The sequence below is a fragment of the Geospiza fortis genome, unplaced genomic scaffold (genome assembly GCF_000277835.1).
Source record: "Geospiza fortis unplaced genomic scaffold, GeoFor_1.0 scaffold130, whole genome shotgun sequence".
Classification (NCBI taxonomy): Eukaryota; Metazoa; Chordata; class Aves; order Passeriformes; family Thraupidae; genus Geospiza; species Geospiza fortis.
Window position 1 is genome coordinate 9,822,973 of NW_005054300.1, and position 26,902 is coordinate 9,849,874.

General features: G+C 40.7%; 2 protein-coding genes across 2 annotated transcripts in view; one reads left to right on the plus strand and one right to left on the minus strand.

Moving 5' to 3' along the window:
* The window catches only part of WDFY4 (WDFY family member 4), a 108,381-nt gene that overhangs the window by 13,779 nt on the left and 67,700 nt on the right, over nt 1–26,902 (minus strand). The window contains 11 exon segments of the mRNA XM_031062490.1: nt 1–40; nt 591–803; nt 3,682–3,773; nt 5,388–5,541; nt 9,164–9,273; nt 9,952–10,069; nt 10,540–10,659; nt 11,457–11,499; nt 23,234–23,296; nt 24,653–24,738; nt 26,273–26,393. The exon segment at nt 1–40 is cut by the window's left edge and continues 2 nt beyond it. Coding sequence (XP_030918350.1) covers nt 1–40; nt 591–803; nt 3,682–3,773; nt 5,388–5,541; nt 9,164–9,273; nt 9,952–10,069; nt 10,540–10,659; nt 11,457–11,499; nt 23,234–23,296; nt 24,653–24,738; nt 26,273–26,393 — 1,160 coding nt within the window.
* Nucleotides 19,662–20,498, plus strand: LRRC18 (leucine rich repeat containing 18). The gene has a single exon (XM_005417310.2). It carries the CDS (start codon nt 19,662–19,664, stop codon nt 20,493–20,495), a length of 834 nt encoding a protein of 277 aa, XP_005417367.1. The 3' UTR covers nt 20,496–20,498.

The following is a 26,902-nucleotide window of genomic DNA, read 5'->3' on the forward strand; positions in this document are numbered from 1 at the left end:
TCCCTTGAGCATTCCTAGATGGATGTGGTTTTGTGAAGAGCTAGAACAAAGAAAAATAAATCTCTATTTGCAAGACCAAAATCTCTATTTGCAAGGTGTTTCTTCTGAAGAAGAAGAAACACCTGTTTAAATCCTTATTCGCAGACTCCAGGACCACCATACATAAACCTCTTAATTAAAATAAAACCTTACACATACTGCACTTTCATCAGACTACATCCCTCCACCCCTCAGAGAGACAGAAAGTTAATCCCAACAATTCTGGACGATAAAGAAAACACAGGTGAGACTTTGAGCTGAGTTTTAATTGACCATACCTATTCCCAGACTAGTGATTACTTGTGTGGCTGTACTGAAGGAGCAGAACCCAGAGCTGATGCTGCAGCTGTGTGGGATACAACAGGAGCAGCATGGTTGGAATGTGGGGGTGCATACTGAGGTAGTACCCAGTCTGGAAAAGCCTACAGCTCATCTTTCAGCAGATTTACATCAGATGGTGTTTCTGATTTAAGTTACTATTACTGGTTTGCAGTAAAAATACTGTAAGATCAAGATAGATTATGTCCTCTACTCTCATGATAAAGTGGTACCTGCTTTGGTATCTGTCCAAAGTTGCTGATAAATCCCAGGATAGTGCCCTTAATCAGAGGGTCTTTAATGTTGTTGAGGTCCATCTTGTCTCCATAGAAGTAAGGGTGATAGGTGTTAACTGCCTCCACTGCAGCTGAGCCATGCTGCTTGTGGCCAAAAATCAGGTCTATCCAGCGATGAAGGTGGGCACTGACATAGTCACTTTCCAGTGCCTGGAACCAAAACAAAATTACCGAGTTCACCAGACTGTATCCATTACAAATGCATTACTGCTTTGCAGTCCTTGCTGGAGACAAATCCTCTGCAAGTCAATCATCACACTTCCAGTTTCTCCACTACCACCATTCTCAGCACATCCTCATAAAACACTAAAAGAGACTAAACTGGACCCCCACAGGAAACAGAAGGACAGGGTGCCACGTTTGACTTAACAGACACCAGGAGCAATATCCTCAGAGACAACAAAGGTAGGTTCCACAAAGCAAAATGAAAGCATTCCACAGATCTTGGCACCCACTGTGATTGGCACATGGATTAATAGGACCAGAATGAACAATTACTACTGGAGAAGACTGGAAGAGATGCTTCAAGGTAATATATCCACCTAAATGTGAGCTCCATAGAAAGCTCAATGCAACCAGAGGAAAACTTGAGCTTGGAAGAACCAGACAGCAAGTTCATTAACAGGGGGCATGAGTTCAAGCTGAACCTGTGCCCACCACCAGGTTAGCCAGTCTTACCCATGGGGCTTCACTAAATACCACTGCTCCTGCCATCACCCGCCTCACCAAACCCTTGTGTTTTCCCAAACAGCCTTGCCCAATGATTCAAGCAGCAGTGTCAAGCTTTATTAAAAGCACTTTCCTATCTCCGAATCATTTGACTGAGTAATCCCTGATGTTCAGTGAAAGGTCTTCCAAGCAGACCAGCCCACCCAAAGCACAGCAGAAATAAACAAGCTAATGGGATCCAGAACAATGGCTCATTTCACAGAGCAGGCAGTTGCCCAGTGCAGCTGGTGTAAATGACCGTGCCCACAGCTATAATGATCACAGGGCAGCTCACAGAGCAAGCCCAGTGTACAATCTGTCCCTGAACAGACTCAGAACTCATTAATAAAAGCAGTTAGTCCATGAATTACAAACTGAAAATTTTGAGTGGCATTCCTGCCAAAGCAAAACAGAGCAACTAACAGAGCTGTAACTGTGCAGCCTCTCAGAATTTCATGGAGCACTACGGCAAGCCCAGCCAGGGAGGGAGAACTTGTGGTTTAGGGAGGAAGTAAATACATTTATTTAGTGGACTAGATTCCTAACTTATTAAGCATGAAACAGGAAGCTGTTCAGAGTTTTATGTCAAGAAAAATTATTTGCTCTCATATTGTTGAAAGCAACAGTCAAACCCCAGAACAGTGTCAACCTCAATCTGTTTTATGCACCAAACCCATTGTGAAGCCTCCTAAAAATGGCCACAATGTCAGTAGTTAGTACATCCAGCCTTGTGGATATCATCAGAGGAGACAGAAACCCTCATGTTTCAGAATTCAAGATCTCTGACTCTTCACTTCAGGGTTAGACAAACTCTTCCGGGCAGGTTAATTAAGATTTCTTGCACTCCCCTGTGTAGTACCTAGTATCAGCTATGGTTGAAGGGACAATATTGCACTGACTGTACAGGAAATCTGATCAGGTCTGGCAAATTATTAACACAAGTCTATAAACATGATCTTTCATTTGCTAAGCTGTTCCTATTTGAGACTTAAATTAATTTATCAGCTGTGCCAATGTTATTAAATAGTACAGCCCAGTGGAAGCAGTTCTGTAAACAAATGGTAGAGAGCACCCAGTATTCACATTAAATGCACTCTGGGGGTTTTACTTCTAACTAAATCCAGATTGTTCCTGCAGGCTGAATGCTACCAGCATCTGGAGCACACAACTGGAGTGCAGTTTTTCCCTCATTTCATCCAAAACAAATCTAGTTCACACAATCTGAGATCATTCTACAGTGACACCAAAAACATGCTATGCAGTGATGACTGTAGTTTTGATTTCCAAACTGTACCATTACTCTAAAGCACAAGGCAAAAGCAGATTTCTCCATTGTATCCAAGTGCCTTTGGAGTGTTCACCATTACACAAGCAGTCAGGAGCTCAGCAGCTTATACTCCAAACAACACAATAGAATAGACAGGTTGTCTCCCTACGTTTTTCTTTAAAAAGCATCAGTGTAAAATTGCAGTATCTTTCAGTCATACATGGCTTTTTTTTCTGCAGCATAGCTGGTAGGGAAGGACAGTGTTGCCTTTCCCACATTTGGGGAACTGGGAAACAGAGATTGAGCACTTTGGAAAGACCACAAGACAGAGCATAAATTCATCACAGCTGTACACAGCAACAATCTGTGTGCACTCACACATGCAGCTCACCCTAAGAAATCTGATGGGGCAATGCAGTAGCACTAGAGAGACTTGCACCAAGATATTATGCTGCAAAGTCTGATTTGAATGCAACAATCTTCATACAGAATTGCACTTGCATTCACTTTTATGTGGCAGATGACATCACATGGAAGACTTTCTAACTATTAATAGATAGCACTAATTGCAGTAAGTCTCAGGACCTTAGAGCTATTTGCTTTCAAATTGCCAAGGCTGACTCCATTAAGGGCAGAGAATTACATTAGGTTTCCCCCATCTCAACCCCCCAAAACAAAAAAGAACCTTTAGTTCTGGCATGACTCAGAGATGGAAATAAATAATTTAAATAAACACACAGATTGTTAGCAATGACATGGAACTCTATGCATATAAATTCCTGTGCATTATATTATGTTCTCTTATACTTGTGGGCTGAGATATGTTCATGCCACAAACCTACACATAATCCACATCTGGTCTGGAAAGTTTGCCTTGATTGAAGGTGAATTGCTAGGCAGAGAAACAGTCATGCAAAGTTCAGAACCAACACAAACTTCAGAAAGGCAGGATGCATTTGGATCCAGCATTTTCAGTTGTGACTCTGGCCTTCAGAGCTTCATTTTCAGTGGGACCCAGACAGCATTTTATCACAAATCTTTATATTTACTGACCTGTCTGTGCAGAAAAATGAATTTATGGGGGTCCCCATCTGCCCAAGGAGGAAGCTGCACATCTCCCAGCACTGTTCCATCCTGCATGCAGCCTGCAGGAATTACAAAGGAAGAATCCAAAACAAGAACCAGACACGTTGAAAATAGGAACAACTTTACTAAAACACTGAAGTCAAAGGAAATTGAGGTGATTTTCCCACATGCAGTTTCAGGTTCATCAAACTTAGTGCCATAAAAGACTGAAGAACCAGTGTTCTGGGATTTCTGATCCAGTGATAAAGCAGTGAGAACACGTTCTAGCAATTGTCACTAAAACAGTAAAAATATGCATGTCCTCAGCACAAACCATTTTAGTGCAGAATGCAAACTCAGACAAGACAAATGTGTTTGCACAACTTTCTTTTTATACATAATCCTGCAGGCCTTACTGCCAAATATTCCTACCAAAGCAGCCACTGAGAGGGATTTTGTTCTCAAGTCCTTTGCAACCTGATCCCTTTCAGAAGGTGAGCATATGTTCTTAATTCAGAGCACAGTGTTGTGCAACTGGATGAATTCAAATCTAAATTGAGGTTCAGTTCTGAGACCAGAAGTTTCTGTACAATTTAGCAGTGAACAGATTCAGGTTCTTGGCTTTGCCCATTTTAAAATCTTCCTGTATATTTGCTCTCTACTGGCAAGATTCTGGTGCCCTTTGGGTCCTCACACTCAATTCTTGTATCTTGATTTCAACCAGGCTTTGTTTCTTGGCCTCCTCTCAGGAGGAAACTACCCTAATTGTTTCTTATCTTTCAACAAACTTCTAACAGATTTTTTCCCCCTTATTTTTATATATAAATATAGAAATATAAACATTACTATATTTTAGCATGCCTCATTTCAATAATTGCATTTAAGATACCTAAATACAATTATAGCCAGATTTGAATGGGTTAAGTTGCCTTTGCTGTCACAAATTCAGGATGATTCTTCAGGTATTTTTCCTCTGCCTTAATTGTTAACCAACCACTGTCTAGTAAAGAAAGCAGCTTTGCATTGCAAATGGTGAAAAGTCTTGTAAAGTGAAGTGAGTCAGAACTGCCATGCCTGTTTCTGACTAGTGTTTTTTCTGGATTCTCTCTGAGCCTTCATCATGGATGCAGAAAGGTCTAGAGACAGTGTACATTCAGAGGGGACTGTGATGCTGCTTGAGAATAGGGAAAATGTATCCAGTTCATGTGAGTTGTGCAGAACCTTTGAAGATGAGAGTGACGACATTTGGAAACTAATCACCTTCTGATCTCATGCAGAGTGAAAAAAACAAAAACAAAAATACCTTTCACCAGCACCATTTAACAATTGACACATCTCCAAAAGAAGAATACATTTTCAATACTTACACAAATATGATAATACAGGCCAAACTTTCAAAAACAGTCAACTAGATTGGTTATATAAAACTCCACTTCTGTGTGACAAAACACATAACTCTTTTCCCCAGAAATTAATAGGAATTACTTGCTCCTTTTCCTGGGCTGGAAACTTGGTTCTTCTGACATAATTCAGTTTCAGAAGCTTGCATTCTTGTAGTGTTATTTGAATAAAAATTGATCTCATGGTTAGAAAGACTCATCCACATAGTCCAGAGACCAACTCTCAACATATGATCTGGATCTCTCCTCTTGGTAGGATGCTGGAAGAACACTTATGTCCCTTCCAGAACTTACCAAGTTCAAAGTGATTTGCATTGGTTAGGAACTCTGGCAAGTAAAAGAACTCAGGGGTGAGCTCCCTGACATCACTCATGTTGTCCCTTGATGCTGATTCCCATGTGCTCTTGACACTGTGAAACATCCGGTCTGCAACGTCAAAACTTCCACCCTGTAAAATGGAGACAGACAAAAGGACTTCAGTGTGAGTATTCTGCTACATTAAAAGCATCTTAGCCAATTTTGCTAGAATCACTGCCCTTTTGGCTCCCCCTGCACACTTAGGTTTCAACTCCTTTAGATCTGCTCTGCTCAGTCTGGCAACTGCAAATAAAGTAATTTTTGCCAAATCTTTTTTTAGGGAGAAAATACTTTCATGAATAAGTTATCAGAAGACAGTAGTCAATAAACCCCAAGTGCTGAAGCCCCATTCCTTGCTTGTTTTTTGAGATAGACTCACACCAAAAGTTAACATATATTCCAGATGGAAAGATCCCATCCCTCTTTCCCCTAAGGTGAATTCTGGTTAGGCTTCTGGTCCAGCCTCATCTCTAAATGACAGCACAGTTCTGCTTTAGCTCCTCGTCCTTCTTCCTTATACCAGTGACAATTGTGAAGCCTTTCCACACCCATCCAAGGGACAGAGTGAAAAAGTGGCTAATCACATGAGCAAGCCTATCTGGAGTTAATCTGATGCACAAGGTCATCTTGCTCTTGATCATTATTAGGCAGGGACCCTTGGAGTCAGATTCAAATTGAAATTAAAACAGAGTAGAAGGAGGACTATAAATAAATCAACAGCTAACAAGTATCTCATTGAAGCATATTAAAGGGCTTTGTATATTTAATCTGCACACAGTGTGCTGTGTCTGGTGGTGATTGATGCTTTTTCATCTTTTTTTGCAGCTTTTATGAGAGCTGGTGGTAATCTCCTGAGAGACAATATGATTTGTAATAAAAAGATTACCTGTATTAAATAAAAATAATATATACATAGGAAATGCTGTTAGCGCGACAAATCTGTTTAAAGATATTACCACCACGAAAAAATGTGATTTTTTCCCTGGCTGTCTAATTCATTTTAGGGAAAAGTAATATCTTTAAAACTTAAGCCTGTATTATTTATAAAGGAAGCAATAACTGATTTTCCCATTTCCTATATTAATAAATTTATTTGCATATATTTATATCAGAATTAATGAGTTTTCTCTCTCTATGAATGCAAAAACTGCACTGAAAGGGAAAAAGAGAATCAAGAATTGCTTTATGCTTTTAGATTGCAAGACAACAAACTCTTATGACTTTTCTACAGCTAGACACAGTAAGTCTGTTTTCTTTCCTTTCAGTAGAGGCCTTACTGTCATCAAAAATACTGGAAAAATATGCTTTTTAAAACTACAGTCCAGCAGGATATATACAAAGCAAGTAGGCAAAATGGTCTCTAGAGAGAAGTCAGAACTTCACAAATTTGTAACACTAAGCATCCATCACCTTGGTGGCGCTTAAGACCCAAAGACCTCAGTGTTTCTAAGAGTTACTTATGAAGGTGGAAAGACTCACAAGATGCCCAGTGATGCTAAGAAGTTGTTCCCTGCTGGTAGTGGCTGCTCAAGGGTCAGTAATACCATGAGGAGTAAAGACCCTGCTCTCTATAAGTACTTTTGAGAGGGAAATGTCAGGAAAAGTCAACCTGATAGCTGAAATGCAAGAGTGGGATAAGAATAAAAGGGGATAAGAGTTGAATTGATCAAAAGCAAATCTCAATATTGAGGGCAGGTTCTAGAATGCCTTTCCAATAAAGACACTGGACATGGAAACCATACTGCTCTTTTGTGGTGTTGAGCCCAATTCCTGAAAAGAATCCCAGGAAGAACCAACCAATGCCTGTTTGAAAAGCCAATTTTCCCTCCATTCCAGTACAATATGCACAGCACATACAAGCTTTTATCCAGAGTCAGATTTCAATACACTTAAAAAAACTGAAATAAGGTTTCTCCTGTACAGTCCCACTGCTGAAAGCAGTGCTTCCTCACTTCAATGCTTCCTCACTTCAATGCTTCTGTGGTCAGGTGCAAATCAACTGTTTGACTTGAGAGACAAAATGTTATGCCAACATCAGTTTTTCACAGAGAGTGCACCCAAGTTGTTGAATGTCCTTGTAATGCATTCAGACTGTCCATTTGCAGATATAAATGTAGCTTTTTCACTTTTTAAGATGCTGAGAAACTTTCAAAGCTCTCAAAGGCAGCAGCACCCTTCCAAGGGTTTAATGTGGAAGTTCTCTTTTTACAACCTGACATTGACTTGATCATACAGTTCTCAGATCTGCTGGTTGCCTGAAAGCATCTCACAGTTAGCAATTCCTGAGCTACCACAGGACCAATCACCTGGGGGATGTGACAACACTGAGCTCAGCTGAACATGCACCAACAAAAAAGCAAAAGAATAAGAACAGAAGGAGTTCAACAGTTTCTTTTAGTGGGTCCACACCCAGAACATTTTTTGCGTGTTTGAGATCTCAGTAGCCTTTGAAGATAATTATGCTCACAAAACTGCTGGTTACCTGCTGCTCACACAAACACAGCCACAAAGCATTCACTCAGACTGTGAACTCATTATGCATGAAAAGTGTGCCAGGGAGATCTAACAGCCTTTGCTGCTTACAACAAGAAATAACTGCTCCACAGTCATTCATGACTGCAGCTAACATATGGCTCACAGAGTGTGATGGCAACCATTGCCTCAGGTGGTTCACTAACCCATCAGCTACTGCTGGTAACAGCCAATATCATAGGGCTTATTACTTAATTAACACAGCACTTTATTTGTATTACTTCACTGGAAAAAAAACCCAAACCACAACAGCAAAACACGTGGAAAGCTGCAGGAGACATGGCCATCCTGAACTATGCATACAGCACTCTCCAAGTGTGAAATACTCTGGCCAAGCTATCTTCCTGTATTTCTCCACAAGTGTAGGTAGATTTCAGCAAGATACTCTTTAAAAAATACACCTTGGAGGATTGGTCCTCCTGGTAGACCCCATTATAACACAACACATGACAGAAAAGAGGGTAACAACTCTCTGCTACAGCCTAAGTGTATTTGCTTGAGCATTACCTACTGCCTGCTGAAAAAGGCAATCAGGAAATTTGGTGCCCCTATATGCTGGGCAGATGGGAAAGGTACACACAACATTCAATTTCTATAAATTCCATGGTGAAAGCCAGCTGGGCACTGTATAAACAGTAACGAGTTCAGAACAAGATTACACAAAATATTCTTTCTGGAGCACTGGATGTAATCTCATCTCACTTCTTCAGGAAGTTGATCCCATGATCCCTATCATTTTACACCTACCAGAACCTATATGTCCCTCACCTGGCCCAGGAATGTTCTTTATGCCACCACAGCAAGCTCCTAGTACTTGCCAGTAGCTGCATGGCTGTACTTGTGCTTAGAAGACCTCATCTTATAGAATAACATATCAAGTCTCATCTGCCCCAAAGCCAGAAGCTTATGGTCAGACAGGCAATAAAACATTATCTATTTGTTTACATGCCTCAGCTCTCACAAAGAGAGAAATCCTTCTCCCTCGCATCAACCATGGTCCCCTTAAGCTGTTTTCACTGAATTCAACTTTCATGGCATAAATGTTGCCCCAAGTAAGCCCCAAGTCCACATATAGAGTACATCAAATGTCAGAAGAACTAATGTCCCTTCAATACACAGCCACAGTAGCACACTACATGGTTCATAACAAGGAGTAGGAGAGAAGTTATCTTGTCCCTTACCTGCAGAGAACAGAAGGTCTGGGTAAATGGTTCCATTCGGACCAGGTAAGATGCCACTATAATTGCTGATGAGTAGTGAGTACAGTAGTGGCACTGGGCTGACAGGTCTCCTGAAAATTGCACACAAATCAGATTCCAGTAAAAAACCCCACCATTTCAAGCCTATAGCATCCAGTTACCACAATACAACTAAACAGGCAACAGGTATTCTAAGCAGATGTGTTCAAAGACCTGTGAGCTTCAGCACCCTTTGCACTGAATACATGCATGGAATGTGCACAGTTACTACTGAACTATGTTCATTTTTTGCCTTCCACATTTCATTTTCGGAAGAATGAGTCATTTAACTCTCCAGATCATCCTTTTCTCTAGTAGTGCCAAAAAAGGTCTTGATCTCCAGAGGTCAACAGCCTCAACATTCTGTTTCTTTTCTCAAGGTAGCTGCTAACCTGCATGCAGCAGTCTCCTATATGTAGCTTAGTTAAAAAATAAGACCAATGTGTGCAGCTTTGCTAACAGCACCGTTTTTCCAGGGAACATTGCTTTCTGCTGTAGCTTTTTTCCTGTCCAAGGGAAGAGAACAGAGTGCAGCAGTACAAGGCACATAAGGCAGTACTTGCATTTCTTTCAAAGAGACATTTCTCTTTGAATTGTCAATCAGTTTGTATACAGCAGTGAGAGAGGCTCTCCTTGGAATGGTGTTTCCCTTAGCCACAGATCTGCAAAGTTTTTGGCTGCTCTGACGAGACTCAAGCCTCTGCTGTCTATTAGCCTCCTAGAACACTCACCCTCAGTTTTTTCCACTTCATTGAAGCGTTGGATGAACTTTTGTTTCCTCTCCACAGTCTGTGCTCCCATGGGCTTTGACAGGTCTCGAAATGCATGAGGATCAGTGAGGTTTAGAGTCTGAAAAGAAACCGAGCAGAGATGCAGATTTTAAGATCTTGGACATCATAACTATCCCAGTGACACTGGGAGTGGCAAGGCTGTGCTGGAAATTTCACTCATACAAGAAGGTTACAGGTTTACCCTCTTCTGGAACTTCACAAATAAAGGACCTGGCAGATTGCAAATTACTCTTAAGGCTTTTCTGTCCAAAACTCTTCCTCTGTGTTCACAGAAACCTGCCCATGCCTATCTGCTGAGCTGATGCAGCATGTCCTTAACTAGGTCTATATTTAATAGATGTTTATCCACAGAACATGACCCTCAGTCTGCTGACTTGAAAATAAAGTTAATCTTATGAAATCAGTACAGTTCAAACAAACTACAAATTTTAAACCCTTGGTCTAGACCCCTCTGCTTCAGTGGCATCATTCACCAATCCTTTGCAGTTGCTACCATAGAAAGTATGGAATTCTGCAGCCAGCACTGACCTCAGAGTGGTAGTCAGCAAGGACCCATGGAAACACAGGATACTGCATGTAATCATTGTAGCTGCGGCCAGCCAGAGTGTTCAGGTACATGAGGTAATCAAAGTTGCTGATCTCCCTCTTCTGCAGGGAAAGGAAACAAGCATTAAAATCTCCAGACTCTGCCCCTAAAAAACCATGCAAAGGCACCCTCAAAGGCCTGTGGCTCCCAGGTCCACCAGGACAAGAATGACGTAAATAGTGGAATCAACCATCCTTTGCCATTCAGATCAACACAATACCTCTTATACAGCAATCCATTCCACAGAACCTGTCTTCATTCTGTCCTCTTCTTCAGACAGGCCATTTGCATTTGTCTATAATCACACAGTGCTTTTATGCTGTATTTGCATAACAGAGCACTTTTTCTTGATTTAAAATGAGCAAAATGCATGTAGACTGGATATTGGAAAACCCTGGACAACTGCCTATACAGAAAAGGCTGCAAAAAGTGCTACATATAAGCAAGAAGGTATGGATTTCTTCATTTGCCTTGAGTCACCAAGATCATGGCTACAGAAAAGTAAACACATCTCCCAGCTCAGCAAAACATCTGTGCATTGATTTTGCTGTATAGATGATCTGTGAACATTCAACTAGGTGGGTCTCTTTGGTCTCAAATTAAAAATGTGCACAAAATCACACTTAATCTGCCAGACAGTAGCACCATATGTTTCATAGCAGGAGGAACAAAAACTCTGCAAAAACCAGATGTAAACACTGTGCTCCTCTTGCCAACAACCTCACCTCCAGCAGTGAGAGAACAGCTTAGGCCTTGAGGTACATGTGTACACACACACACACACACACATATCTGTGTGCAGACATATCTGTGCAGTGAAATTCTTTGCTTAATTATGTGCAGCCAAGGTTTAGCTTACCTGCCACTTTTGGAGCATTGTCTTTTCCCCTCCTGAGTGCTTCCTGTATGGAACAAACATTTAATTGGAACAGCCTACTTCAGGACAATAAGAGAAAGTCAGCGCATTAACATCTGTGCTCCCTGTGCCCTCTGCTCCCATCACACAGAAATGAGAGAACACCAGCACTAGAAGGCTGAAGTTTCATCATTGACCAAATAATTCCAAAATCAGAGTGTGTTGATTAGGTTCGTGCTGTTCTGAGTTAACCCATACTGCTCAGCCTGTATTCCCACTCTCATGCCATTGTAGAGCTATAGAGTGCTCATGACAGGTACCGTTAAGCCTGTCTGATTCTATTCTGAAGCCTTATTCTCAAAAGCTCATGCTTTTCTGAAGCATTCAGAAAACACTGACTTAAAAACAGAACTCTCTCAGTCTCCATATCAAAGACTTTTGTTGCACAATCCACTTTGAAACAAATATAGTTCTTAAAGAGTGGGTTGCCATTTTAATACTTTTTAAAGTAAAAAACATGTCATTTCCACATTTTTGCTTCTCAAAATGCAACTTGATGCTAAAACTTTAAATAAAAAAATAAATAAACAAACCAAAACCAGATCAACTAAAAGCAGGGGAATTCACTTGAAAATAAGAAAGAGTCAAAGGTTCTGAGGAAACAAAATTTCATTTCAACTGCACTGAACCAGAATATATGTCAGTATCTGAAGACCATGGACTTGCTTTTGTCAACATCTAGAGACCAAACTGAGACAAGTGACAACTGGATTATCATGGTTTAGCCCCAGCTGGTAAAGGAGCCCAACACAGTCACTTCGGCACTGTCCCTGCATAGGGATGAAGAAATTGCAGGAGGAAAAGTGAGAAAACGTGTGGGTTAAGGTAGTCTAACAGATAAAGCATAGGACATGCACGCAAGCAAAACAAAACAAGGAATTCACTCACTACTTCCCGTTGGCAGGCCAGCATTGAGCCATCTCCATGGCTCCATCACACGTAACCATGACTTATGAAAACAAACGTCATCACTCGGAATGTCCCTGCCTCTTACTCCCCCAGGTTTATATGCCCAGTATGACACAGTTTGCTGTGGAACATGCCTTTGGCCAGTGGGGATCAGCTGGCCTCGCTGTGTTCCCTCCCAACGTTTCACACACCCCAAGCCTCGCCATGGTCCTGATGGAAAAGTTTGAGATAGAAAAGGCCTTGACCCTGTGTAAGCACTGCTCAGCAATATCTAAAGCATCTCTGAATTATCAATAGTGCTTCCAGCACAAATCCAAAAGCGATTTTCTTCTACAATGCAAAAAACTTATACCAGTCAAAACCAGTACACAGATTGAAGAGACTTTCCATCTGCCAAAGTAAACAGGCTTACTGATGTGATACTGGTGGTAAGAGAGGCTCTTCCCTTCAAGAGTAAAACAAATCCTAAGGTGCCAGCTCAGAGTCAGTGACTTCACGAAGTGTAAGGAAATCAGTTCAGCATAGGTTATAAAACTACTGCAGGAATAACTAACTCCTACTTTTTACTCCTGTGGTCTGTATTGGACCACACTAGAAATCCACAAAGCAAGGCTGAAAGTAGCTTCAAAGATCTAAATAAAACACCAGAATGGTCTATGATCATTACCATTTTATTGAATTGGCTGTAGTAATTTCTTGTCAAGGACTTATCATGCTTATGAATAATTTTACCGCTTATTCAATCATGGACCATTTAATAGTGTACATAAAGAAAAAGCACTATGGTTTACATGTAATTTTATTCTTTGCTGAGAAAAGTGTGTGTCCAAGAGAAAGGTTTTGAATGCATAAACATGAAAGCCAGGATGAATTCTAGCACATGCTCTACAATTCCTAAGCTTTGCTTAAGTCTCCTGCTAAGCATATGAAACCTAATAACGATAGGCTATGTTTCTGGAAACCAGTACACACAAAGGTGTAGAGTTCATGTCCAGTACAGATAAATATGATATTCACTCTTTGTCCAAAAAAAGACTAGCATATACAATTTACACAGTGTAAATCAGAGGAAATTCTATTGAGTAGTTGTGTTGCACCCCCAGTTTGAGCAACACATGGCTCATGAACATGGGAACTCCAAAGTACAAAAGCAGTATCATGAACACTTAGCCTTTAAAATAAAATCCTCTCTCACTCTATGTACATTTAACAGAGCGCTGCCCCAGCGGCCTTTGTAAGGCCTCCAAGACACATTTGGAACTCAGAGAGGGTATCTTAAAGGGATGTAACAGGATCAGGATTCCTGGCATTAGTTGAAGTGTGGTTGGATTAGGCTGTTTGTTACAGAGTGATCAAGTTAGGTTCTTCCCTTTCCACAGGAGCATACTCGCTCACTAAAACCATCCAGGTTTATTTTGGATTTCTGGGTGAGTTAGAGAGCAGGGGAGAGCATTATAAAATGCTTCACACAGGACTACTAAACTGTGCCCGTCTTGTGTGGATATTATGCAAATATATATATGTTGATTTGTGGGTGCCATGACCCCCTAGTAAAACACTTGCTCTACTCATCACAAGCCTTAAACAGCTAATAAGACCACACAAGGGTCAAAATAATTCTCTCTGCTGACTTTGGGAGCCACTACATAACTCAAAGAGGTTGACAAGTTCACCATGTCATGAAAATAAGTCAGGCTAAATGTAGTCTCTCCCCTGTAAAATCCGTCCCTCTGGGTCTCAGAGGATGCTCCCCCTAATTCCCCAGAGATCTGAAGTTCTCCATTCTCCTCTGTTGACTCAGGGTCTTGAAACAAGAATTGCATTACAGGCAGCTAAAGCCTATTCCAACATTCTCCTTGATAATCAATCAGCATTTTTCCAGCCAACACCTCTGTAGACAGCACAGCAAAAGCTCAGTGTAGATGAAGATCAGCTACCCTACTGCAGTAAGTGAATTTAAAAATAAATAAATAATCAAAGGCTGGTTTGTAAAAGAAACTGAGGTGCTTTATAAATAACTACAGTTCCAGAGGGAGTGAAATTATATGAACTCAAGAGAAGTACCTACACATCTATCTATATCTTAATTTATAAGGCATTGTTAGGACACCAGCCGTGGCAGAATGTAAACACAATGTGTACTAATGATGATCCACCTTTGGCTACTCTATACGTGATTTATTAATCCCTCTTCCATTAACATCAGACTATGATCTCACCCTTGTGATAGTGAGTGTGCCATTTGCTAGAGACAGGTGGACCTCAACCCATTTGGAGATTCATTGCAGATGAGATAATCTCAACGAATAAGATTTTGCCCTTACTAAAATTAATGCAAAAATTCCAATAAATTTAATAGATTCTTAATTTCTGCCTTAATTGTCTTTTTTTTTCCCCATCCCCCAGACTACAGTCTAAAAAAACGGTGCCTAGGCTCTCCTAAACCAACTTTGGTAATTGCAAAGATTTTTAAAGCAAAGATACTGTAAAGAAAATCTCCTTTTTGGTAAGCCACAACTTAGGTTTAAGTCATACTATTAACAGAGGAAAGAAGCCTTGAAAAGAAAAACCAACTTTTCCTTGTGAAATAATCTGTCTCTCTCAAACTTAGAAGAGTGCTAGGTTAGATTACTTTACTCTAAAGGTACAGCATCTTCCTTGTTTAACTGTATCAGTCCACCTTCTGGGTATCATTAATCTGTGCTAAAGAATTGAGATGTAATTCAAAATAAAAAATAAACACCATACTCAAGTAGGGCTCCTTGAAGCAGGGTGTCTTGAAAGGGCTGGAGGGGGGGAGAAAGGAATCTCCCTTCCGTATGGAACTCTGCTTGCACCATGCACATTCACAGTGCTTAAACCAAAGGGATAACATTTCCACTGTGGAGATGCTGCACTCAGGCATACTCCAGGTCATGAAGAAGCAAATCAAGTAAATCCAGTTTATTTGTTTAGGTGAGTAGAATGCAATCTCTAGCCCTGGAATCAGACAAGTACATTAACATCATCAGGTTCTTTATGGCAATCATATCTTGGTCCTATTATCAGCAAGAGAGGCCTCAATGTTGCATCTCCTGTAAATAACACCTAAACAAACCACTCAGCTTCTTCTCATCCTTAGCAGGATTTCTTTCAGATATTATTTTGAAATTATTGTGATCAGTTACTAAAAGCTTGAGCTTGATAACCTCAGTCACAGGGACAAATTTCAATATATTCACATGCTCCAGATGGAAGTCATTATACCAAGTGCACTTTTGAAGGGTCACTGATAGATATGGCAGAGAGATGTGACAGGTAGATACATATGAACAGATAAATTGCAGCTCAAGTACTCTCTGCTGCAGCACTGAATGAGCCTTCCCTCCTGCGCCCACATCTAACCCATCTGGCACATGGTAAGGATGATATCACAAACACCGTGAGTTTGAACACACACAGACAAGTATCTCTCACTCTGCTACAGCCAAGTAAAATGAAATAGTCAAGTGACTAAAATGGACAGTTAAGGCAATGTTAGAAGCTGACTAACAGCATCTAATGAGCTCCAGATGCTTTTTCTTTTGGCATAATTTTAAATACAACATTTCCAGGCACTGCATGCCATTCAGTTCTTTTCCATCCAGCTCAATCTTGCATTCTGGAACCAACCATTATGCTAATGATCTCCAAGGGCGTAGCACTCCTGTTGCTTGGTAACACAAGTTTCATAAGCTGCAAAAGTAACACCGAATAGCAGGACCCTGGGCTTGGGGCAAGCCTTTAGCCACTCCTCACCAGCATGCTCACACAAGCTTGAAGAGCTGTCATTCTCCATCAAGGAAGTACCATTCTGAATCCACAGGACTGTGCAAAGGAAACTGTCCTGTGCTTCGTGCTCATGGCTGTATTTACAGACTGAAAGACTAATTCATTATTCAAAGAAGAGCAGACAGAGGACACCTGCACAGTAACAGCCCACACTACTGAGAAAAACTGAGCAGCTTGTGACATCTGTACCTCATCCTCTGGGCCCTTCGAGCTACTTAGCTGGTAAGATCATATGCAGGAGGCAGCCTGGCAGAATTGTTAAGATGAAACAATGTTTTTGCTTATTCTTGGTGGGCCTTGGTTTTGCAAGTGATTTTGCACTGTGTGATAGTACGGTGGCCCTGATGTCACCTGGAAAGTAATAATATTAAGAAAGGAAACTTTTCTCAAACTGAGTTGTAGGACTGAACAGGCATAATCAACATTTAAGCAAGGAGGAATCCTGTGATTCCTGAATTTTTAATATCAGTGGCTGCAGGACTAGGGCCGTCTTACACAGAACCAAAGATAATGAGACATGGCTAAGTAAGCTCCATTATCTCCAGCTACAGCCCTGTAAAACACTGATAATTAGTCTATAAGCATGCAGAGGCAGGAGAGCTATTCATCCTCTTCAAGTTCTTAAGCACACTAAAATGTTTCTGCTGTCCTCCAGTACTAATCCCTATTTTTGGAATTGCAAATCATATTTTTCTAAGTTTGAAATATGGCTCCAACTTTTAACCCAAACTAAGTATCACTTAGAGTGAGCACTCCTTAGAGACTTGACCAGTTCATCTGAGAGGTTCATAGCTGGATGTAAAAAAAATCTGGCTGAAGTACGCTGTGGGAAGAAGCTCTTTGGAGTCTGCACATTATGCAGTGCATCATACAAAGAGATCTGTCTTGAGAACAATCATACTGATCTGTTTGGCCTTCTTTAAAACTTGAAAGGTGCATGTTCAAACTTTGTAACAGCTTGGAAAGGGTTCTTGGCAGAGAAATACTCAAACCCAGGCGGCTGAAGTGCAGCATTCGTTCTGCCAAGGCTCCAGCGCTCAGCCTCGTGCGCCAGGCTCCCTCTAGTGCTGCCAGGCACACACAGCGCAGAGGGACCCCGGCCCGGGAGCCAGGCACCAGGGCAGCGGCACAACTGAAGGATTCTTTGCCTAGACGGTATTTGGTAAAATAGGAAAAGAAAATATTTTGAGTCAATGTTCCCCTCTTGGATTTTAAATGAAAAGTAATAGAAAAAAAAATTAGGAATGGAATACAATGTTTTCTGAGATTTAAACATGTTTTTAAAAAGCATTTTAAAAGAAATTATAATTTTGAAATCAGGAAAAAAATTACATGCTTTTATTACATGTTTTTTCTTGAGGCCCCCGTTCATTTTTTAAAGGCATACTTGTTTGAGAAGCTTCATTTATCAAAAACCACTCAATGTCTTGGTCAACTCATCCAACACAAAATTCAAACAAAGAAAAAGTCAGGCCTAAACGTCATCTGGTTCATGTCAATTACAAGAAGCAGAAAGTCTTTCCATTCTGCCAGCATGTAAGAAAGCTCCCCTATAGATCTTTTCCTGAAGCATGGTAGTCACCCCACCTGTGAGCACTGGAAAGGACTCAGGGTATCCTGTATCAGCAGTAGGGCCCTGGCATTCCCTATACTGCTCAACTTTATCTTCACATAATTGCCAACAAGAATATTGTATAAAATCCTTAAAATGAGTGAGCTGTGATTAGAAAACCCTGCTGTTTTGATCTCCAGAACTTTCTACTCACTCCTGGGGAAATTATTTACTAACATCAACAAAAGTGAAAAGAGTACTTATTTACACTGTAGAGTACTTTGCTTTAGTTACCAGTCAACACATAGATAGAACAGATTGACATTGCCCCTTTGTAATATGGTTCTGTAAATACTCATGAGAGACAGAAACATGGAAGTGACATACAGAAACATTTAACTGTGAATATTTTCATATAAAATAACAAAAAAATCCTATTTTGGAACTCACCCTCAGGGCAAGACTGAATCCACTGCACTGCTTCCAGTATTTTCTGAAGCATCTGCCTCATTACAGAGCTCTTGGGAGAGTGGGTGGTAGCTGGGTTAATGCGTTTGCATTATTTGGGCTATGGCATGTAATTGAAAAGAAGCTGAAATGCCTTAGTTGTAGCTTGAGCTTCCCCTTCATGTATTCACACATGATTAATGAGTAGCCAAAAAGCCTGAAGGGTTTGAAGTGCAATCTCTCTGATAGGGACATATATTGTTGACAAATCTATATTTTGTCCTAAACAATCATTCATCAAAGCTGCAATTTGACTCTTCAAAATTAAATGCCAGAGCACCCAGACCTGAGATTACTCAGCTGTAACCTGTGCTCCTCTCTAAATGCTCACTGGAAGGGACATTGTCATCCATTTCCAGGGAATCAGCCTATCTCCTTTGCCACTAGCCATAATTAGCAGCTGTATTTGATGACCTTTGATTAGAAAGAGTTCACCAAACCTGAGAGTAAGTGGACTATACTCTTAGAGGCCTCATTCCAGGAAGCATGTAACACATGCTCAGCATCAGTAGCAGTCAAAAGTCTGACTCCTACACCTATATGGATTTTTCTGAGGGCAGTGCACCTCTGCAGTGGGAGACTCTCTACCCACAGCATGAAGAAAATAACAAGGTTGGAGTATCCAGAGGAGGAGACACTTAGCAAGGCCTGGTTCACATGGCATTAAGAAGCACTGACATCAATCTCTGTTGCAGTTTACCCTGTAAGTGATGCATGAATTGCCAATTGTTCTGGCAAGCCTGGGGGCCCACCATGTTCCTGACTCCTGGTCAAAACAAAATTCTTAATAATTTCCTTTAAACTTTTAATCTTTCAATAACATCCAGAGCCCAAATCTCAAGTCCATTACACAAGAAATTTAACCAACCTGTTAGCAAATGCCAGGCCTGTAAAGATGGCAAGTGTTAATTTGGCAGAATGAGACAATTTTGGATAGCTTCTTTTAATGCAGTCTCTAAGGACTCTGTTGAGACCCACAATATATTTTTCTCCAATCCTCAACTGGCTGATGGATAATAACATATTTCATTCAGTTTCATTATATCCTAAGCTCAAACCAGTATTTAGGAATGAAAGACAGCAAATGTGTCCCACTTGTTATTTCACCCTGTAATGTACATAGATGTCACATTGCAATGAAATGATATTATAAATTATTAGAATTTCACCTAGTGAAAATACTTCAAAGAAGAATTTTCAGAGTTGCAGATTTTCAGTTTAAAAGTTCTTACCTCAAAGAAAACCAACTTCAGAAAAGTCTAGCAGTAATGTTAACATATAACTGTGATTAGCAGCCATGGCTTTCAAAGGCCTTATTGGAGTTCTCACATTCTATCCACAGGGTCTGGTGTCTGTTTGTCAGCAGAGAGATGCCCAAGGGAAAGGGAAAAGGAAAAGGTCCACAAGGGAAAAGGATCACCTTGAAAGTGGCCAAAAATTCAATGCGGGTACTTTTTAACGGAAGGCGCCGTCTTGAGCTAAGCAAAATGGGCATTGCCGTGTTCCCCAAGTGCCTTCTGGAGCTGGCTGACGTGGAGGAAATTGATTTGAGCAGAAACATGTTAAGAAAGATTCCAAACATCATTGAGAAGTTCCAAAATCTGATGTGGCTGGACCTGCATAGTAACCAGATTGATGAGCTGCCCCCAGAGATAGGCACACTTCGCAACCTTACTTACCTGAATTTATGCAACAACAAGCTGACCACAAAAGGTCTGCCAGAGGAGTTGACCCTTCTCAGGAACCTGCGTACTCTCAACCTTGGCTTAAACTGTCTTGAGAGTATTCCCACCACTCTTGGGTCCCTGAAGGAACTTATTGAGCTAGGTCTCTTTGACAACTCCTTGACCATCATCCCGAAGAGTGTGAAAAAGCTCCCCAAGATTGAGAGAATGAATGTAAAAAGAAACCCTTTGCCAGAATTTGCAAAGGAAGAGGAGCCAATTGACACCATTAAACGCATAGAATCGCTTTACTTAGTAGAAAAGAAAGACCTGTGCAATTCCTGCCTGCAGACCTGCCAGGGTGAGAGGGACGAGCTGCACAAGTTGGAGGACATGACACCCGGCCCCTCAGAGAAGCCAGATTTCACTTCACTCATTACACCCAATTCTACTGCAATAGAAAACCAAGAAGAGTGGAGAATAAAAGACGACAATCCTTCAAATACACCAAGGCACTCTCCAGACCCTGAAGATCCATGAAGTCCAACCCAAGAAAATAAAAAGCTGACTTCCCTCCTCCTCTGTTTTCCTGCAGTTCTGCTCTTTAAAGATCAGCTTGGTTTTAGAAACAAATGTCTGTGGTCTCTAGAATGAAAACCATAACAATTAAAGCAGATGTGTATTTGGAAAAGGCTATTTACATCTGGGCCTGTCCCTACAACATGTTCTTCATGTTTGGGCTTTTTGGGGTATTTTGTGTATGCAGTGTCCAGTGAAAGCATCTTTTAAACAATAGGTTTTTCTAGTAAATCCATTCCCACCATTAAGCCCCAAATATTATTTCTGCTCATTTTCATAGGGTGAGACACAGTTGAACTAGTCTCAGTAAATACCATTTGGAGGAAAAGGAAAAGACTTGGGAACTTTCTGCTGCCGGTGGTTGGCACGAAGCTCTCAGAGTCTCAAACAGGCACTGTCAGTGTAGGAACTGCGAGCCTGTTCCAATTCAGCAGAGGCAGCAAACACAAGTGTTATGCTCAGGAGTAACTAAGCAGTACAAACACAACACTTAGACATAGACAGCCAGTGATCCTGGTTGCCATCAAGGGGCCAGATTCTGCAAGTTCTTTGGGATTTTGAGTGCTATACCTAGGTGCAGCAATCTCCAACTTGTACAACACAATCAGCATGACTGCCTGTACTCATAGTGTTTTGCCAGCCTCTGAATCTCTCTCCAAGGAGGATGTAGAAGGGATAGGAAAAATAATTTTCTTTTTAAGGGTCCCAGGCTTATCACTTAAGCAGTGACTAAAGTGATTAAGAGAAGAGTCACGGTCTTCCATGATCCAAGAGTCAGCTTCTGCATTGACAAAGTCAAGTCTGGTGCCCTCACAGCACTTTTAACCTTCTGCTGACATGTGCATATGGACATATGCACCTGGGCACACACATTCTCTTGCTGAAATCACATCTGTAGGGTAGAGAGTGCTGGCATCCTTCAAACAGCAAAATACAGGGACAATCAATGAGCAGATTATAAAAGCGCTCAGGCATGACATGAGAAGGGCTGGCAGTTGCCATAATAACCTATGGTGACAGCAAACTTCTGAATATATTTGAATGAAGAATAAAGTGCCAGGAGCACTTTATTTTTTAAATGACTACTGTAGAGCCTGGGAACTCCTGCATGTTTCCTATGGACTAGGTGGAAAAACTGATAAGGGATTTCCCAGAAATTCTATTACCTCAATGTCCTGTGATGCATCAAACTAGCAATTTCTTCTTTCCATGCTTCAACTGTGCAATTATTAATGGTGTGTCTGGGCAAAGAATTTATTCTGGCTTGCCTCCTTGTCTCAGGTATGACAGGAAAAGCTGCAAAGATGTGGAAGTTTGCCATTGTCACCTTAGACAGGGAAGAAGCCCCAAGTGCTGCTTTTGAAATTTTCTAACTCTGAAACAGCTCCCCAGTTCAAACAAGGGAAGAGTAAACTCATCAAATCCTCAGTCCATAAGTTCTGACGGGTAAAGGGAAGCACACCTGCTGAGGTAATTTTCTCTAACTTTCCACTTTAACACAACTTTTCTGGCTTCAGTAATTAGGCAGTGATTATAATAAACATTACATTTATTTTATTTTAGTTCATGCTATGACATGGTCCAGCCAAAGCTATGCCAAAGGCCCTTCACATTCTCAGAGTGAATTAGTTGTACAGTGGAAAAATCTAAAGGCAGAGCCTTACTGGAATTCAGGACAGGCTACTTTAGACCTAGGCATGCAGCCTGTCTCAAATTCTGAGATTAACCATGAGTCAAGTGTTTCTTCCAATAACCACCAGCCCAGTTAATGCCCAAATTTCTTGACGCTCTAATGCGTCTTCTCTCAAGACATTCACACCTCCTGAGCTCCCAGCAAGCAGGGGGAAAGGAAATCCTAGAGCCAGTTGCTGTTTACACAGAGCAGATGTCGTGCTCCACAGCCAGCCCTCTCCTCTGGCTTAGGTTAGGCTCTAGCTGGAGCTGGTTCCACATTGCACTGGTACTTTTAGCCAGGTGATAAAAGTGAAAGCACTTTCTTCACTGAAAATGCTCACTTACAAGATAGGTAATGATCTGCAATGGGTAGACTGAAAATTAAAATGAGTATAGATGACACAGGCTGCAACAACTCAGAGGCAATGTGCACCTCAGGTCTCAACACAATTCCAGCCTCAGCAATCATTTCAGTGGACCCCTGTTAGGCACTTAGGGCTGTGCTCCCCAGATATCTAAATTGAGAAAAGTTACTCTAACTCATGGAATGCATGAAACATTCTCTCAAGCACCTCCCACTAGGAGCAAACTTTTTTCCTGCAACAGTAAATCTGAGGCACAAGCTAGAATCTCTTCTGTGCAGCTAATACAACATGCCAAAACATCCATATGTACACCACTGCCTCCCCTGAGCACACAGTGAAGAGGTTGTTATGCAAAAGCATTATGGATTAGCTCTGTCCTCACCTCACTATCGCTTCCCACAGTAACCATTTGTGTAGAGTTTATCAATAAAGTGATACAAAGGAGATAATAATTATTAATCATCTATGCACAGTCAGTTTTTTGAGACTCATCTTCATACTGTGATGAAGTATGCTAGGATGCTTTTTGAAGTCCTAGTAACACCTTTGAATCTTTAAAAGGATGGATACAAATAGATATGTTTCTGTATTCTTTTTAAAGGTGCAACTTATTCACATAATTGCACTTATTACAATTATCCAATGTTTCCTATGTTTTACCTTATATTTAGGGATTCTTCTGTTATCCCCTTCGATTTCAAAGCAGGTTGGAAAGAACAGAATCTATAGGAGATATGAAAGGTCACATTATAGTTATGCAAATGGTTATTAGGACATATTACATATCTATATAACTGCTTTGTCCTCACAACTTTCTTCAGGAAACCACAGCATTGTCCTGAGACTCTAACCTAGGACAAAGCTATAAGACAACAGGCAAAAGCATACATCTAATATTAAGGAGTTGCTATGGGCTGGATAAAAGCAGTTCCTTTCTCCAACAGGACTTTGAATTTACATACACGGTTATGGATTTTTTGGTTTAAGGTGCTATTAAAGTCAGAGAATAAGAACCACTCAGACATTTATTTAGCAAAAATGGCAGAAAGAGGCACCAACCCTCATCTCAGCCATTCATATTTACAATTGCTGTGGATTTATGATATCTGACAAACTATACCCTTGAAATACACAGTTTTGGTGATCTTCAGCTGAGGATCAAAACCTTGTCTTGAGCTGCCTTTGAAAGATTCCCCCAGGAGATTCTTGTCAGAACTCAAAGACAGCAAAGATAAGGGCTGGCTCTGGGGCAGATCCTGGGGATTCTAAGTAACTTCACTATTCAGCCTCTTTGGAAAGGAAGAACAAATCTGCACTGACTTTTTTATGCAATACTGCAATAGGAGTTGTTCAGAGATTTCAGGAGCAGAAGGAATTCCTATGATTCTTTAGAAGTTAACAGTACCAATGCTCAGTTTGGACTGCAGAATTTAGTACAGGAAGCACTAGTACTGAGGTGGATTTTCCTGTGCAGAGGCCAGAGAATGCAATCCTGATCTAATGGCCAGAGCTGCAGTAGACAATGACGCGCAAGAAAACAAAGTGTAAATTAATCCCTTCATAGTCTTACATTCAAGTTCCATTAAACAAGACAAGCACATAAGGAGAATTTTTTTTACAAATGCCATTGTTAAAGTTAACTCTACAAAGATAAAATCAGAGAGACAAAAAATATGTTATTCCTAAAGAATCTAGTGATTCTATGAGGGTTGGATGAAACCTTCTTTCACCCAGTACTGTGAGGTGAGGTAGAGGTGCCTCTCATCTCAGTGGGAGGAAGGAAAACAGCTACAGTCAAAATTTCCTGGGATGAAGGGACACACAACATCACTGGGTGCTATAAAAGTCCTGCATATTAGGTCCCTTGATAAATCAATGGCTATATAATGCTCCAAACAGTCCACAGGTCAGCAAAAGGAAAATTTCACAGCTAAACTGTAACCCATTAAAACTCAAGGAGAAAATGGAAAACAATGATCCTGCAGCAACACAACACAGATACCTGACACCAGGATAAATAAGAGTGGTATACCAAGCATCACCAGGAGCATTCCCACGTTATTGTGAGCTAGTCATTACCTTTTAAATATCTTATTTCGGTCACTGTCATGGAAGACAAGAAATCTGGAGTAGCCATTTTTGAAGAATATTTCCAAGGCGATCTCCTGGAAAGGTAAATAATTTAGTGTGAGGAGCTGCAGAGCAAAGCCTAGTGCTGCAAAGGGTCCATCATGGCCTGTGCAATTCTTCAGAGCTTTAAGAAAAAGACCTTGACTTTTCTGACAAATGTGCAGAACTAAAGCAAAATTTGTCTATCATCCTAAATTTCTTCAACTGTAGGGATGGTCCTACAAGGTGACTAGCAGTTCAAACACTTCTTTGAAGCAAAACCAAACTCCAGATATTGGTTCCATCACTCACCTTTTCCTTTGCTGCTGGAACATTTTTATTGTGAAAGCTCAGTGTGATTAATAACACAATAGTAGCATTAAGTTACAACTAGGTGATAAAGACAACACAGAGGGGATTCTAAATAAGAGCTTCTTTTAGAAAGCAACTATACTACTTGCTAAATTGAGACAGAGCTCAACAGAACTCCCAAATAGTTTCTCCTGACTAGAAGCACCAAAGGAGAAAGAGTAGTTTATGACATTTTGCACCAAAACTTTGAGGAATTGAAATTGAAAAAAACTTCACTCCCTTTTCCCTGTCCCCAAAATGTCTCTATACTTTGTTTTGCTGAGCATTTGAATATCATTCTCTTATTTACTTAGTGAGAGGTCCTTTTCCCCCCCAAGTCACTCAAGTAAAACTATAAATAACATGCAGTGTCTGGGAACCCAGACATGAGTTTCAATCCAAATGTAGCAGGTGCAATACAAACCTAGAGAAACACTCTGATGGCAGGTGGCCCATACATAATTCACAAATAAAATATAAAGCAGAAAGGTAATATGAGAGCAGCTATGACAATAAACAGCTTGCAGCATTTGCTCTGGAGCTCAGCTTTCCAAACCAGCTCTGCTCCAGTGTTGCCATTACAGAACTGGGCCGGTGCTTTGCTCTGAACTGGACTATGTGCATGGACAAGAGGAGACCAGCAGAGGAACAGTCACTGCCTAAACAGCAGATCTACCTGTCCTGCAGGGAGAGCACAAGGAATCAGCTTTCCTCTTTTTCTACAATGATTTTTCAAAGAAGTTTTTGCATAGAGTCCCAGCAGAAGCCTGATACAGATACCTTAGTTTTCAGTTCATTAACTGAACAAAACAACCCTAGAACAACAACAAAAAGACCATGGAACAACAATAAAAAACCTCAAACCACAAAACCCCTCAAACCAACAAGCTCAGCCTTTGCCCCAGTCCCATTCAAAGACTGTTTCTACTCATCTCCACTTTTCACTTTGGGTCACACCAAAAATTTCTATTTTGTATGGTTAAAAAAAACATGGAACACTGCTAGCCCAACAATTAATAAGCCAGCCACTCCAGTCAGGGTGTGCAAACACTGTGGTGTGTATAAAAAGGAGTTCGTATTAGCAAAGGCTAATAGAGCAATGATGTGACAAAAAGCATTTTGATACTCAAGCAAAGACATATCAGCAATCTTAGTGGAAACTGAGCAAGTGGTTTTCAGTCAGATGTCATTACTGCTGTTGCAGCTTTCCCTCAAATGACTGAGCATGTTAGTTCCTACCTGCAGGAGAAAGCGCATCAGATGGATCTCTTTGATATCCTGATACGAATAACGGGAACACATCTGGTCTCCCACAGCATGGTCTTTATGACATAAGTTGAAAATAAATGGATCACTGATTCTGGAGGAGAAAAATAAATTAAAAAAAAAAATGAAACAAAGAAAAAACAAACCTGGAGAGCCCTCTTGAACATTTAAGTCCTCCCCTAAAGAAAAATAATAATACCAAGAGATATCAAGATCAACTGGGACATACATAAACTGAAAACAAAGCTAAATAAATAAAGCTCAACACTAAAGGCAGATTTTCTATTAGTTAACCAAATAAAGAGCCTGTGGAGGCTGAGGGTAAGTTTGAGGTTATTTTAGTATATGCAAGTAGGCAGACAGCAATGTTTTGCTCACGTTGGAGTTGGAGAATCAGCAAGGCAAGAAACTTGTTGGGAGAACTTGAAAGCCCAAGTCAAGGGTACAATAGCTGTGTGTCCATATGATGCTTAAACAGCAATCACTTGGAATTAATAATTAAGCAAATAATTCATTTTTATTTTAGTAGTGTATATGTATTAGAATTGCAATCAACAGCCTAGCCCACAGAAAATCCCTTAGAAAAACAATCTAAGCTTTTAT